This window comes from Cupressus sempervirens, chromosome 1 (assembly GCF_028749045.1).
Source record: "Cupressus sempervirens isolate cs-2001-9-10 chromosome 1, ASM2874904v1, whole genome shotgun sequence".
In the NCBI taxonomy this organism is placed as follows: domain Eukaryota; kingdom Viridiplantae; phylum Streptophyta; class Pinopsida; order Cupressales; family Cupressaceae; genus Cupressus; species Cupressus sempervirens.
This window is the reverse complement of record NC_143118.1, coordinates 128128834-128143657: the sequence shown is the minus strand read 5'-3', so window position 1 is coordinate 128143657 and position 14824 is coordinate 128128834. Positions and strand designations below refer to the sequence as shown.

The 14824-nt window shown below is 33.8% G+C and overlaps 1 protein-coding gene and 1 long non-coding RNA gene across 3 annotated transcripts in view; one reads left to right on the top strand and one right to left on the bottom strand.

Moving 5' to 3' along the window:
- LOC149576496 (alpha/beta-Hydrolases superfamily protein) overlaps positions 1-11477 on the top strand; it is a 49533-nt gene extending 38056 nt beyond the window's left edge. Inside the window, exons 5-9 of the mRNA XM_089817437.1 lie at positions 8493-8637; positions 8742-8814; positions 10707-10853; positions 10957-11082; positions 11178-11477. Coding sequence (XP_089673563.1) covers positions 8493-8637; positions 8742-8814; positions 10707-10853; positions 10957-11082; positions 11178-11243 — 557 coding nt within the window. The 3' untranslated portion in view covers positions 11244-11477. The remainder of the gene's footprint in view (positions 1-8492; positions 8638-8741; positions 8815-10706; positions 10854-10956; positions 11083-11177) is intronic.
- Positions 1-14698, bottom strand: part of LOC149576495 (uncharacterized) — a 45221-nt gene extending 30523 nt beyond the window's left edge. The window contains exons 1-2 of one of the 2 annotated variants that reach the window (XR_016361592.1): positions 14458-14595; positions 12-105 (exon numbers count right to left, since the gene is read on the bottom strand). This is a non-coding gene — a long non-coding RNA (uncharacterized LOC149576495). Of the gene's footprint in view, positions 1-11; positions 106-14457 lie in introns of those variants that run through there. The other variant, XR_016361590.1, reaches the window with a different exon arrangement.
- Between the last annotated feature and the right edge of the window lie 126 nt (positions 14699-14824).

Sequence of the window (14824 nt, the reverse complement as noted above, 5' to 3'; positions counted from 1 at the left end):
ATATGTTAAGTCCCTTGACTTTTTAAAGTGTAGTTGATTACATTTTACTTAGTGGATGAAGGATTATGCGCTCCAATTTCTCTTAGATGTAGATGAAGTAGCAACCTATGAAGACAAACTTAGATAGTTAAGAGAATCAAACTTAAATTTAAAATGTTTTAATGTTATAAAACTTGCTATAAAATTTTGATTGTAAGAGGTTGTAAGTGTGTGAATGATTGGCCATGAAAATACCACGAATTTGAGAACCTTAAACTTGCCACAAAGAGGATTGAGATTAAAGTCATTGGAGTGTACAAAGTCCATTAATTCAATCCTAATATATACCTCATATTAGGACAACAAAGTCTATTAGGTGTTCCTAGTACCCTTGGTCGAATTCAAAACTTTTGTATGGGATAATCTTTTTTGACATTGAAGGGATCTCAATGCTATAATGTTTAGGACTCAATGCAAATGCAAGAAGACATAGTGGGGTAGTATGTATTTTCAATGATATTTGTGTAGGTATTTGAAGAGTGTTCCTCTAGGGTTTTTCTCTTTTCTATTTATGATGTTCTTCATTTTCTTAATTATTGAGTCTATTCCCAAACTATTATAGATAATACTCATTATTTAAGTGTAGTTGTACGTGATGTCTACACATATATATACATGTGTTATATATCAAAAGTTTAGTACACATGTATTTACATGCACATAAAAGTATGCATATGCACATATGTGTTATTCCAACACACACACACACACATATATGAAATGTGTACAATTACACATAGCTACTATGGGTATTATCTATATTAAGGCATAATCAATGCAAACTTCCCAAGTGATATTCAAAGGTAACAATTTTATTTCTCTTTTATTTGTTTGTGAAATATAAATATGTATATGCATTTGGTGACTTAGTCAGCACGTGGTGGACACTTGCATTGTCTAGTTTGTCCTAGCTTGTTTCCCCTGACCATGGTGGTTTAGACGAGTACCTAATAGCTTGGTGACAAGCTGGTGTGCATGCCCTATTCCCTGTTTGCCAATGCTTCCCAAATTTAGTTGCCATAACTAATGATCATTTCCAATCCGTGTAATGACATAATGATTAACCAATATCTTCAATTTCACATTAAATATAATGAATAACCAATATTTCCAATTCACAGGAAATCAAATGAGTAACTAATTTAACCAACCATTTCCAATTTGCTCAAGTGTTGCCAAGTAAATATAGTATTTAAAATTAACAAAGCAGGGGATGTAACAAATAAGGTAAAATAATGGTTTCATGCGTACTGATTTACATGAGTACTGAAGCAACAAACTTCCTAGGGAGGTCACCCATCCCAGTACTACTCCAACTTGCGTGTGCCTAACTACAAAGTTTTCTCCATGGTTAAACCCATTCTGCTTGCAACCCCATTTGCAAACTTTCAGTGCTAAATGTTCCATTCATTCTCACAAGATATGGGTTCATGTGAAACACTTATGGGTCAGTTGAATCTTGATAGTAATATCACAATTTGACTTGCTGTGAAAAATATCTCCTACTTATAATTGATGAGCTTAAGGGGCTTCCTAATGAACAGTTTATAAGGCACACCACTTGCTGAAGGTTTTGCAAATGGGGTTGCAAGTAAGTGGGTTTAATGATGGAGAAAACTACTTGGGATGGGTGACCTTTCGGGAAGTCCTGATGCTTCACCTTTGTGAGCATTACCTAGATGTAGTGAGTTCCAAGTGTTCTATCCATTCTCATGAGAGATGGGTTCATGTGTACCAGTACTTATGAAACATGGGTCAATGAGTTTGGCTAAAATAACTACGTAGTTGAGTGCTGATAGCAATATCACAATTTGACTTGCTATGGAAAACATCTCCTACTTATCAATTTTCATTCTCATTCATCCATTCATTGTTGAAGCGAGGTATTGGTCTAACTATAGTTTCGTGATTCATCCATGCAATTGAGAGGATTAGGCTTACTTCTTGATGAGAAGGCAATCTAGTTGCAATCATAGTGCCTTAGACTTCTAATTTGGAAGACTCTGAAGTATTGACAAACTCCAACCATGCATAAAGATGATATTAGAGATGCTAGATAGATTGATGAGGATTAACAACTAGTATTAGCTTGGCTTCTCCACAATTAATATATAGATTTGTTATTGAAAGCCCAAAATAGGTGTGATTGGACTAGGCTGTATATTCTTTTATATTGCTATCACTATTACTATTGTGCTCATCATTGATCAACCATGTCAATTATATTTTGTTACTTTGATTTAATTCTAATACTGAATATGAATCATGATAAATCTAATGAATAAAAAATGATAATTTTGAGATCTAACTTGTAATTTTCCTAAGTATCCCTATATATTTATTTCAAATTTTATTCTTTATACACCTATATATATATATATATATATATATATATATATATATATATATATATATATATATATATATATATATATATATATATATATATATATATATATATATATATATTCTTTATTCTGTATGTATATCTATATGCATATATGTGTCTATATATATTATCCTTATATATGCATCTCAAATTTTATTCAATATACACACACATACATATTGTTGGCATTTCCTACAATATTCAAGTTGTCGAAGACACGTGGCAACACTACACATGTTTTTGAAGTTAAGTCTTTACTCCCTAGCAAACCTGCGATGTTAACATGTGGCGACATGAAGGGATCCAAGAACTCCACTGCGGAACTATTTTTTGTAGGCCTCTACCTACATGGCACTTGTCAAGGACATACCTTTGAGGCTCAAATGGCTCGAGGCCACACATTATGGGATAAAGATCCTTTCCAAAGAACATTGCGGGAATCAATTTTAAAAGAAGAATAGCACTAGGAAGTAGAATAAAATCATTTTTCGCAAGAGGAATTAGTGGGTTGCCTTCTCATGATGCCAAACGAGTTGAAAATAACATAGTTGGTGTCCATGCTATAGACATAAGAATTAATGACGAAATGGAGATGATTGTAATCACACTCATGATCAAAGGATTACATTGCAAACATTAAAAAAGAGGGCAGCGATCTATAAAGGCCCACCTTGTTTATAAAAGAAATAGTCTAGGTTTTAGTAGGAAAACTATTCATTTTCTTGGCTTAAAGAGCACATTGCTTCTCATGTCCCCTTGCCAAAATAAGAATTAATCAATTAATAAATGCAAAATTAATATAGTAAAGTACTCATTAAATAATACAATAAGTAAATAATATAAATCGATCTAATATAAATGATAATGTATGAAATATTATCGTAATAATCAAATATAATTCATTTTCTTTGTAAACTAATAGTTTTGGAGTAGTGAGAGAGGTGTCTTATCAATTATCAAAGGATGCCATCCATTCAATTTTGGAGACATAAAAATTAGACCTCTCCCACCCCATTCAATGTGATTAGACATTTCTTATTTTATATATATATAATAATTTCTATTCTATGGAAGAATAGTAGATTATAAATACAACTATTACTTATCATAAAGGAAGGAAAAATATTATTTATTTGGTGAGTAATTCTGATTGCTGAATATTATATTTGAATTCTCTTATGAGTCAAGACCCATTTATGGTCTTACATATACAAAAAAATTATAAACATAGAATTACATATTCATATGTATATAATAAAAATATTTAAAACAAATATATATATATATATATATATATATATATATATATATATATATATATATTTTAATGACTGTAAAAACCCTTAGCCAGTTATAGTTCAACAATTAAACCATGACACATCAATTGCCTTAACTAATCAAAAGTGTTGACATTTTGTCAAACAGTTGACAGACAACTGTTAACACTATTAATAATGTTATAAATCTTAGTCACCATATCAGAAGTTGCACAACCACTCATGATCCTGTCCTTTTATCAATCAATGTTAGGTCTTCTTTCCCAACCTACAACCGTTGATATCGGTTGCTCTCCAATATGAAATCATGCTCCTTCTGGTCATCAATGAGAAGCCTAAAGTTTGGCAAAAATAGGCCGGCCGCAAGTGAGGGTTCTCACTACTAACACGTGGCTCTTTGAATATGTTGCCACACATGTCAATTCAGCTTCCAAGATGTAGAAGAATAAACATAGGACATAGTGACAATCGCCTGCAATCCTAGGATGAAATGCTGGCCTTAATATAGCACAATGCCCAAGCTCAAAACGTTGCCAGTCAAAATGCAGACCTCAAAAAATTAATAACGTCCCCCTCTTTTAGAATGTCATAGGTTACCATAAAATTCAGATCACCACAATATCAGATGCTCATAATCCAACTGTCCTTAGTCACAAAAATACAGTAGGAGACCAAGCAAATTGCTATACAGCAGCAACAATTTGCCACAATACTCAGAGATGGATCCCATAACTATAACGCCAATCTCCTAGAAACAGATAATGACAGATTTTGACCAATGAAACCACTATACATCAACAGTGACTTCAAAGTTCAAACATCAGAACTGAGAGACCCACAATGAAACCACTATACTTCAGCAAGGGCTCACAATTCAGAATTCAAGAAAAAGCCACAAAGGCAACAAAAGCAAATATAATCTCAAGCGTGCTTTTCCCAATGAAATGAGCTCTCATGTATAATCCTTTGTTGGCCAATTTTTTTTTAAAAACTCCACTTCAGAAATTGAGGAAGTTTCCCAAAAGAACTCAACATTATAAACTTTCCAACACATTTTAGAAATATCACTTAATGTCATCATTATAATAATATAAACATTAGTATAATAATGCAACTTAATAATTAATGAATAAATAAGAGCTCAAGCAATTATTAACTTTATTTACTACAGGTGACGACCAACTGCCGAAGCCACCCACTACACTGCCAAAAATAGCAATTGCCAAAAATACACCTACTAAAAATAGTAAATCTACAGTTGGGACCCTCAAAACACCCTGTTAGCTCACGAGGGTTGCTATGATGAGCTAACTCCATCAACTACGTAGACCTGCCAAAAATGGGGACATTACAATGACACCTCGAGCGCCTTGTGGGCAAAGTCTCAAGAAAGACTTAAGGGCTTGGATTTGTAAACTTTGAGGGAAACCATTGCAAGTTGGTATCTAGGCAACTTGGGTAACATAAACTCCTTCCATCATTAAGTCAAAATAGTAATAAAGTAAGCATGAATGATAATAATTTGAATAGATAATTTAAATCTAATAGAATGAATGACTATTCATATTTGGAGAGATTAGAAACCAAACCATAATTAGGAAATTTAAGATAAATTAAGGTCCCAACTGGGGACATTACAAGTGGTGTCAAAGCATGATCCTACCATTTTGCAGGGTAAAAGATGAGACAAGGAACTTAACAATGTGTAAAATATGAGTATACTTCAGTATTTCATGTCCTCATGCACTGAAGTGTATTCTTCGCGTCTTCATGCATCTATGTGTATACATTGTGTTTGCTTTGTGTCTTCATACATTCATATATTTCATATTTTCAAACAAGTTCTATGGATGCTTCTACATTTTTGATTGAGCTAGAACAATAAGAGTAACTAAGAATGAGCCAAAAAGATATGAATTCAATGCATGATATCATGCAAAAATTGATTAGCACCATTATGAGATTAGAAAATGAGAAAATTTGCAAACCTTAATACATTAGTTAATAGCAGAAGCTACTCACATTGGAAGATTCATATAAATTGGGAAATGTTTGAGGGCAAGCAATTGTTGGTAGGGTAGGACTGTCATGTCCCCTTGCAGAAACAAGAATAATAAATAATAAATGCAACATTAAAATAATAATAAAGTAGTCATTAAATAATATAATAAATAAAGAATATAAATCAATTTAATATAATGATAATGTATGAAATATTATCATAATAATAAAATATAATTGGTATTCTTTGAAAACTAATAGTTATGGAGGATTAAGAGAGGTGTCTTATCAACTATCAAAGGATGCCATCCATTCAATTTTGGAGATATAAAAATAAGATCTCTCCACCCCATTCAGCATGATCCAACATTTCTTATTTAATATATATCATATCTGATATTCTATGGAAGAATAACAAATTAGGAATACAATTATTACTCATCGTAACGGGAGGAAAATTATAATTTATTTGGTATTTAAAATGAATACAAAAGAAATACATAACAGTGGGTGTTGGCCTTTTTGGCACATTAGATGCATGGCTGACAAGCAAGCTGTAAGTAATTCTGATTGCTGAATATTATATCAAAATTTTCTTATGAGTGAGGGCCCATATATGGTCTTACAAATACAACAATAATAATAAACTCAGAATTATATATTCATATGTTTATAATAAATATATTTAAAACAAATTTATATATATAAAGAATAAAGGTACCCAGATTTTTAATAGTCAAGATTATATATTCAGGTCCTATTACTATTTGGCTGAGAAGGGAAGACTGAAGTGTTTCCAAGGAGGGGCTTGTATAAATCCAAGCAATGGATCTTTGTCCCAAGATAGGGTAGGGATCAGCAACCCCAAGCGCGTTATGGGCAAAGTCCCAAGAAAGGCTTAAGGGATTGGATCTGTAAACTTTGATGGAATCCACTACAAGTTGGTATCTAGGCAACTTTGATAACACCCAACTCCTTCCATCATTAAGCTGGAGACGTAATAAAGTAAGCATGAATGATGATAATTTGAATCATTTAACTTAAATCTAATAGAATGAATGACTATTCTTATTAGGGGGCATTACAAACCAAACCCTAATTGGGAAGTTTAGGATAAATTAAGGTCGGTCCCAATGGGGGACATTGCATTGTCTATCTTTCTAGAAACTCTCTGTGCTTAACAAGAGATACATTCTGTATCATTTGTAATGTGTGACCTGTTTTCTGGCCTCTCTTAATAAAGAACTGGATTTGTGTTGCAGTTGCCTTTCTTTTGCTTATTATAAATGTGTTATGTGCTGGTAATCCTTACATCGTGTCATCTTTACTAATGTGGGTCTCTATCTTCCACTTGTCTTGAAATATTGTCGATCATGTATGCTTTTTACTCTTTGACATGCCTTTAAAATAGAAGATGAATTGCACTCGTCATAGTAGATTTCCTGAAATTATTAGTGATTTCCTGAAAATTGAACACAATGCTTTATGCCTTTTCTGTGTCCAACCGAAAGGATTTCCATTGCATTGTGTCTTTTGGCAAGTGACACATCTCTGGCTGGGAAATTGGATCCCTGGAGATGCTTCCCACGATTAGGATTTGAACATTACACTTTGTTCTTGCCACTTCATGTGTTTTGTTGTCCTTTCCAACAATGAAGGGTCTGTGGTGCATCATTTCTTCTAAGAAGGCAATATATCCTTAAGTCTGAAGAGTTTGAAGTGTTCTAAAAGCTTTCTAGAGAGGGCTTTGAGTGTTGCAAAAAGCTTTGAATTGGCACATTGCCCCCTAGCTTAGCTCCTACTTAGGGAAATCTTTCTTTCCCCTTTCAAATCTATTAAAACGAAGAGCCTGCTTTTGAAATCCTGGAGGTTGTTTCACAGGGTGCAATGGGTCCCATACTCGTGAAGTTTCCTGATTGCCTTTATTTAGGTGAGAGCCTCTAGGGATCAACACATACATACACACATATGTATGCATATATGTACACATGCGTGTTTATGGATAAACTTATGCATATACATGTAGGCATGTATAGATTATTTATATTTGTATTTGCTTGTTCATATACTGGTGTCCAACAGCTGTTCTCAAAAGATAGCCCCCTGAACTGCAGTTGCCAAAATACAACTCATCATCGGCTGTTGTCCCTATCCCCAAATTGCCATGGAACATAGTTATATGCTAGTCTTTCCCTTTTGCAGAACCCTTGGTTGAACAGTGATGCATTTTGACTAAGATGTATGATGATATGGTATCTTTCATAGTTGCTGGAATGGAGTGATGATATAGAAGCTTGTGTTTTACCTTAACATATTTCACATGAATTGAACAAGTCCCTCCTGTCCATTTATACCAAATATTCTTGTATTGTATCTTTAATCAATCAAAATCAATTTTGAAAATAACCTAATCCATTGTGAACGTGCAATTACAAATGTGGTCTGGCGTTGTTTTCACTTCTCTGTACAAAGTCTATGATGTTGAGTCTTTTGATATCTAAAGCTACAACTTGGTAAGCTATATCGCCCTTGGCAAGCTTATTGAACCTACTTTCCTTTCTAAGATAAGCATTTTACTGATGATGTTTGCTTTAATCTTAGTTGCTTTCTTGCTTATTTAAGCAATTCATGGGTACGATTATCTACAGACTCAGTTTTATTCAAAACATCTTATTGACAAGCCAAGATAATTATCCCTGTTGAAGAGAGGGAATAAGAGAAGGTGGTTTATGATGGAGAACAGTCTTTGAAAAAGGTTGATTTTTGACTTGTTTATTCTTGTGCAGGAATTGTTGGTCTTCAAGCTGCTTTAATGGAGAGGAATATCTGTCAAGGAATAGTTCTACTAAATATTTCTCTGCGCATGCTTCATATAAAGAATCAGTCTTGGTACAAAAGGCCTTTTGTTAAATTATTTCAGAATTTATTGAGGTATGCTTTATTAAATTTATTTACAGTGAACATGACAATATCGGGTTGCATATTACTGGTTACAATACCTTTAATTGGCAAAATTCTCGAGGCTATCATTGCAGAGACACTGATTTGGGGAAAATTTTCTTTAAGTCTGTTGCAACACCAAAAGCTGTAAAGAGCATCCTTCGCCAGGTTAGTTAACATAATATATAACTTTCTAGAAGCATTCCTTATTAAAAATAAAATTGTCTTTTTTGTTTCTAATACTAAGCATTTGTTCATTCAAATATAAAAATATGAAGAGGGTTTTATCTGGCACTCTTGTTATAGAGTGAAATTTACTGCCTAAGAAGAGAACATACAAGATGTACGATCTCTTTAATGAAAACTATCCATGCATGAACTGTAGAAAAGATTGCAGTGACATTATGCGAACAAGTGAAATCACGTGTTGAATGAAAATTGTAGTAGTTCATGAATCCCTGATATTATTAAAGAAGAGGACATACAAGATGTATGGTGTCTTTAATGAAAACTATCCATGCATGAGCTATATAAAAGATTGCAGTGACATTATGTGAATGATCAAAATCACGAGTTGAATGAAAATTGTAGTAATTCATTAATCCCTGATATTATAGGGAACTATTAATAATAATATGCTCATTTTTAATCAAGTTGGCTGTGAAGCATGGAGATTTGGTGAACTTTCTTGGGGGATGATATTACAAGGAACTATTAATAATAATATGCCCATTTTTAATCAACTTGGATGTGAAGCATGGAGATTTGGTAACTTTCTTGGGGGATGACACAGCGTATTTAGGGCTTGAGGATGATGGCTGTCTATGGCGTAGGATGCCATATGTTTTGAAGGATGTACATTTTTTCCTGAAGAATACAGTCAAAGTTGTTGACTGGAGAATATCCCAAAGTCACTAGGTGTTGTAATCACCCAAAAATGGTCATCTAGACTATTAGCCCCCTTATCAGCATTTTTCACATTTTTCACTTATTTTGATCAAATCATCAAAAATCAATTTATTTGATTTTATCCTATAGATTGACCACTATATCATAAGTTCTTATTTAATTAAAAGGAACATGCCCCCCGTTTAATTAAATAAAAGACCCCATTCATCTCCCATCCTAAGTTGCACATATAAAAATATTTTCCCACTTTAAAAATAAAATAAAAGTCTTTTTGTCTCACATGGAGACACAAAAGTCAACTCTTTGTGATTGGTGGAAATGATTGTGCACATGGATTATGCAAAAGTCAACTCCCCACCCTTGATTAGATCCTCTTGTCTCATGATCTCCACTGTCCGCACTTCTTTAAAAGAGGGAGCTCTCTCTTCATCTTGAACCCACTCTTTTTGTACTATTGTTATGCTCTCTCCCTTGATTATATTTCGCTTAATATCATGTTGCATTAGTATAGTTTCCTTTTATGCATTAGAATAAGCACATCTAGTTTAATTAGAAGGCTTGTAACACATTCATTTTCTTGCTAGTTGGTTTACATTTCTTGCATTTCTTGTAGCATAGTTGCATTTTGCATGGCATCTCTTATTGGTTCTTAGACCCTAGCAACCTTGCTCTTGTCTTGGAATCTCTTATTTTATGGTGTATTTGCAAAGGGGCTGTGTTCTTATGCTCATTTGAGAGCCATTTTATTCAAGCTTGCACTCTTTGCACGTCATGACTAGGGAGCTCTAGGTCAGCATTTGAGGCTCTCAATTCATGAGATCCTTCAAATAGGACTTAGAGAAGTGCACCTTTCTGAGTGTACAGGTGTTATATAATTACTCAAGGACAGATACATTTTGACGCACAGATACAATAATTGGAATTTAAACTTTGAACTGATTCACAGACACAACTAGACTAAATTGCAATGGCACTTAAATTCCGAGGTTCAATGACTGAAATAAATTTTAAAAGGGCAACTGATTGGTTGATAGATTCCTGAAGAAAACACGATTTGACATTAATTCATAATTTATTTTAGATCGCTCTCTTAATTCTGGTCTTTTGTATTGGGCACTGAAATTTTATGCACGGATAGCAATTTTTTGCAGTGTTATCATAATCACAGTGAGGTGACAGATGAATTAGTTGAAAAGATATTGTTACCTGGCCTTGAACCTGGTGCTGTGGATGTATTTCTCTCATTTATATGTTATTCAGATGGTCCTCTTCCAGATGAATTAATACCTGAAGTGAAGGTCAGTAGGTAGTCCTTTATCCTACAATGATTGCTAATAATATGGCTGATTGAATTTCAAACAATCTGATTAATGATACGATGATTCTACTATTTGAATGTAGTGCCCAGTGCTAATTGCATGGGGAGACAAGGATCCATGGGAGCCTATTGAGTCAGGCAGGGCGTATGGGTCCTACCAAAATGTAGAAGAATTTGTTGTCCTTGCAAACGTTGGTCATTGCCCACAGGTTTGTGATAATCAAACATACCATTCTCTCGTAATCTCTTGGATTATTGTTGATTGTTGTTTCTTTTTCAAGTTGTGCTATTTACGAAACTGCAGGATGAAGCACCTCACCTTGTTAATCCACTGGTCGAGGCATTTGTGAGCCGCCACGCAACTGCTTGAATTAAGCTATATATTCATAAGCTTTGATTTTGTGGCAATGAAGACATTTGTTTGATACAGAGAGCACAATACAAGCAGTTAATACCAATAACTGTACTAACATGTCAGCTTAGAGCTGCACTACAAGGCTGCATGCTTGAGTTCCTTTCAAGAAAAGAGTGTATATACTTGTCAAATCTAATCATGAACTTTATCTATTAATATCTATGGTCAATGTCTTTTCTAATGGTCCAATTTATAGAGTTTGGAATGGTGACAAATGAGGACACGAGTGGCCATGTTTTATAGATATTAGAAACTAATAATTCGGAGACTACCTTCCCATAATATAAATTGCTTTTTTCCGGATGCAAGTATCATAGAAATTAATAACTGCAAGACAAGGTGTTAAAACATATAATTTTCTTTATCAGACTGTACCTAAAATTGGGAGGGAAGTACGAAAGCAAAAGAGAAAAGTTGGGCTGGGGAAGAAATAAGGAACTCAAACTTCGAACCATATTTACCTGGAGACCCATCTCCCCCTTAAAAGATACGTCTCGGAGACTTTTCGTGTCTCCGGAGACCTCAAAAAAGGTTGGAGACTTCATGACAAAGTCTCCTTGAGTCTCCCAATCTCCTAATCCAAAAAGTGAAGTCTCCCCAAAGTCTCCTGATAAAAAATAAATGTAAAAGATAATATTAAATTATTTTATGTATTTAGCCCTCATTTTAATGTTTTTTAATGCAAAAATTAAGACCAATGACAATTTAAATGATTTTGAGAGCATGATAGCTGAAGGCCTTGAGATGGATGATCACGATTCACAACCTTTTGGAGTAGATGATAGTAGTTAGTACCATCAACATACTAGTACTAGATAGATTTCTGGTTTGTTTACTGTACTAAGTTTGTTCTTTTTTGTTTGCATATCTGCAATTTAGCATCAAACTATACTTTAAAAAAAAATTTAAAATATGAATATGTAATGATAATATCAGTAATCATCAATCTGATATGATAATGATCATATACAATATTTGGAAAAACAAAAACCACTATGAGATACAGTAATGTGATTATGTGAGTTTTGAAATATTTGACTCTATATTAATGTTACATTACTATTATTATTTACTTTAGTCTTTTGATTTTACAGTATTACCATTTTTTTTATAGTATTAGACTCTTTAAACTATTAAAAAAAAAATTGCCATCTCCGAGTACCCCTGTCTCCAGTACCAGTACCAGACCTTCAAGTCTCCCTGTCTCCCGGTGACCTTGGTGACCTTGCTTCGAACCTTCAAAATTTCAAAAACATTGGTTCCTACAGGGGGGTTTGATATGGAAACTTGTCATTATATTTCAGAGTTTCAACAGGTTCTAGTTTAACTGTTAAGCAAATGGGGATTGTATAAAGCTGTAAAGGAGCACAATTTTTTTTTATTAATTTTCTTGTTCTAATGCCTGCTTTGGGTTGTATTTTTCATTATAATGTTTAGATTTTGACCTATTTGGGATATTCTGAATTTGAGTTCTCACAGGTTTGTTTTAATGTAGCAAGGACACCAATTAGGCAGGGGTCCCATGAGCCTTCAGCTCTATTTTTTTAGGAGTCGAGGTCCTATGAGAAATTTATTTTTGTACTACAGGATTAAATAGAATCTTTTGCTACAAAATCGGAGCCCCTACTTTTTTAGAGTTATATATTTAAGCAAGCAAAAAGGGGTTGGAACTAGAAATTTCCCCACTAGCTTTGGAGTATTTTTGCCACACGTCATTCACTATTTAGTTTGAACTAAAATTGAATAATTCCTGCCAAAAATTTCAAGGGAAAATAGGAGAATTTTTTTAAGAAAGAGATTGACTTATTTTATATCCTTAAATTTAGGAGCTTAAAAGTTTAAACTGAAATGCATTACAAAATTCATAGGACCTCTAATTAAAATTTTCTTCAAAACTTTCAGCAACTGTAATATTTTAAAGGAAGTCCCTTCCATAAGACCCCGGCTTATAATGTGATTCCTCATGACCAGATGGGTGAATGGCTATTAACTTAAAATTGAAGATTGGTCGTCTCTGTTAACTTAGAATTGAAGATTGTTTGTCAAATTACTCTATTGATCATAACCCTTGTGCAAAATTTGGGTACGTACTTGTTTGTGAATGATTGTTAAAGTTACATTATTGACCATAATGCTGGGTCTTCTTCGGTTGAGCGTATTATTATGGATCCAGCTATGTTCATGCAATTTGCACAAATAATTTGATTAAAAAATTGGCACAAAATTATGATCAAGTTCGATACATTGATGTAAACGCTGATGTAATAATCTGATACAGAGCCTTGCGCTCATTTCGGTGTCTGCAAAATTGTTGTGATTACCAACACTGCAAAATCTTAATAGCTGCGACGATTTCAACAATATTGCCCACTCTGGGAATTAGCGATTTCACCACAATACACTAAACTATTTTTTTAAAATCTGAAACTTTTTCTCACCACAATACACTAAACTAATTTTTTAAAATCTGAAACTTTTTCTCCTTGCGTAACTCCTCTTCTGGTTTTAGCTTTGCCTCTCCCTCTAACCTTCCAAGCTTAAAAAAGAACAAAATGTGTTCATTCCTAAGAGTTGGTTGAAGGATACGAGAAAAATCCTTTCTATCGGAGAAAAACCGTCCCTGGAAAATTCCGTTTTCTTGGCTCATCATAGCTAATAGCAACGCTTTGTCCCCACTACCATAGTTGCAATCCATTCTGCATTTCTCATTGACTGCTCATTTCCTAGCAATCCTTGCCATTTTCTTATTTAATCCAGCACCTCAATTTAAAATTTAGTTAGCGTTCTAAAGGTTTTTCGCGTAGCGTGTGAGAAACAGTGTTACTTTAATAGCTTGTCTTAGATTAATCTTTGTGTATATTTTGATTCAACTGTTCGCGTTAGTTAAATTACTGGTTATCTTGTTTGTTTTCTGTACAAAACTTTTATTCTTTACTGTTTCTGATGTAATTCATGGCAGGCTGGCACCGATGTTCAGTTATAGCTGCTGTTGTTAGTGTTGATGTTGCTGGTTTCCAGCTGTTTATTTTCACTTTTTATCTCTGCACTATTTATTTTCTCATTTCTATAAAAAGAAAAACATATTGTTCGCAGAGCAAAGGGCTTCTAAGATCTCCAAAGTTTTGACTGTTGTAGGAGCTTCAAATCATTAAAGAGATTTTGATCCTACCTTAGGCTGGACTGTTGAATTCCAGAGAAGAATAGCCTTCCAAAGGGTCCTGAAACCATCGCAGACTTTGCTTTCCTTGCTTCCTGAACAATCCTGCATCCCCTCTAGGATCAATATTTAAATCTCAATCTGTTATTCTGCTTTGTAGACAGCCCAAACACCTTTGTGAATCCATTCATGGATTCCTATTCGAGCTTCAAACCCCCGAATCTCGCCACTTTTAAGAATTGTGCAGCACTTTGTGTGCCTCTAGATCACTAATTAGTTTTTTCAGCTTGTCAGTTCATTTAAAAAGCTTTAAACTAATAAAAGACCGGGAAGACTTTGTTTAGTTGCTGTCTATTAAGGCCCATCTATTCGCTGTCCA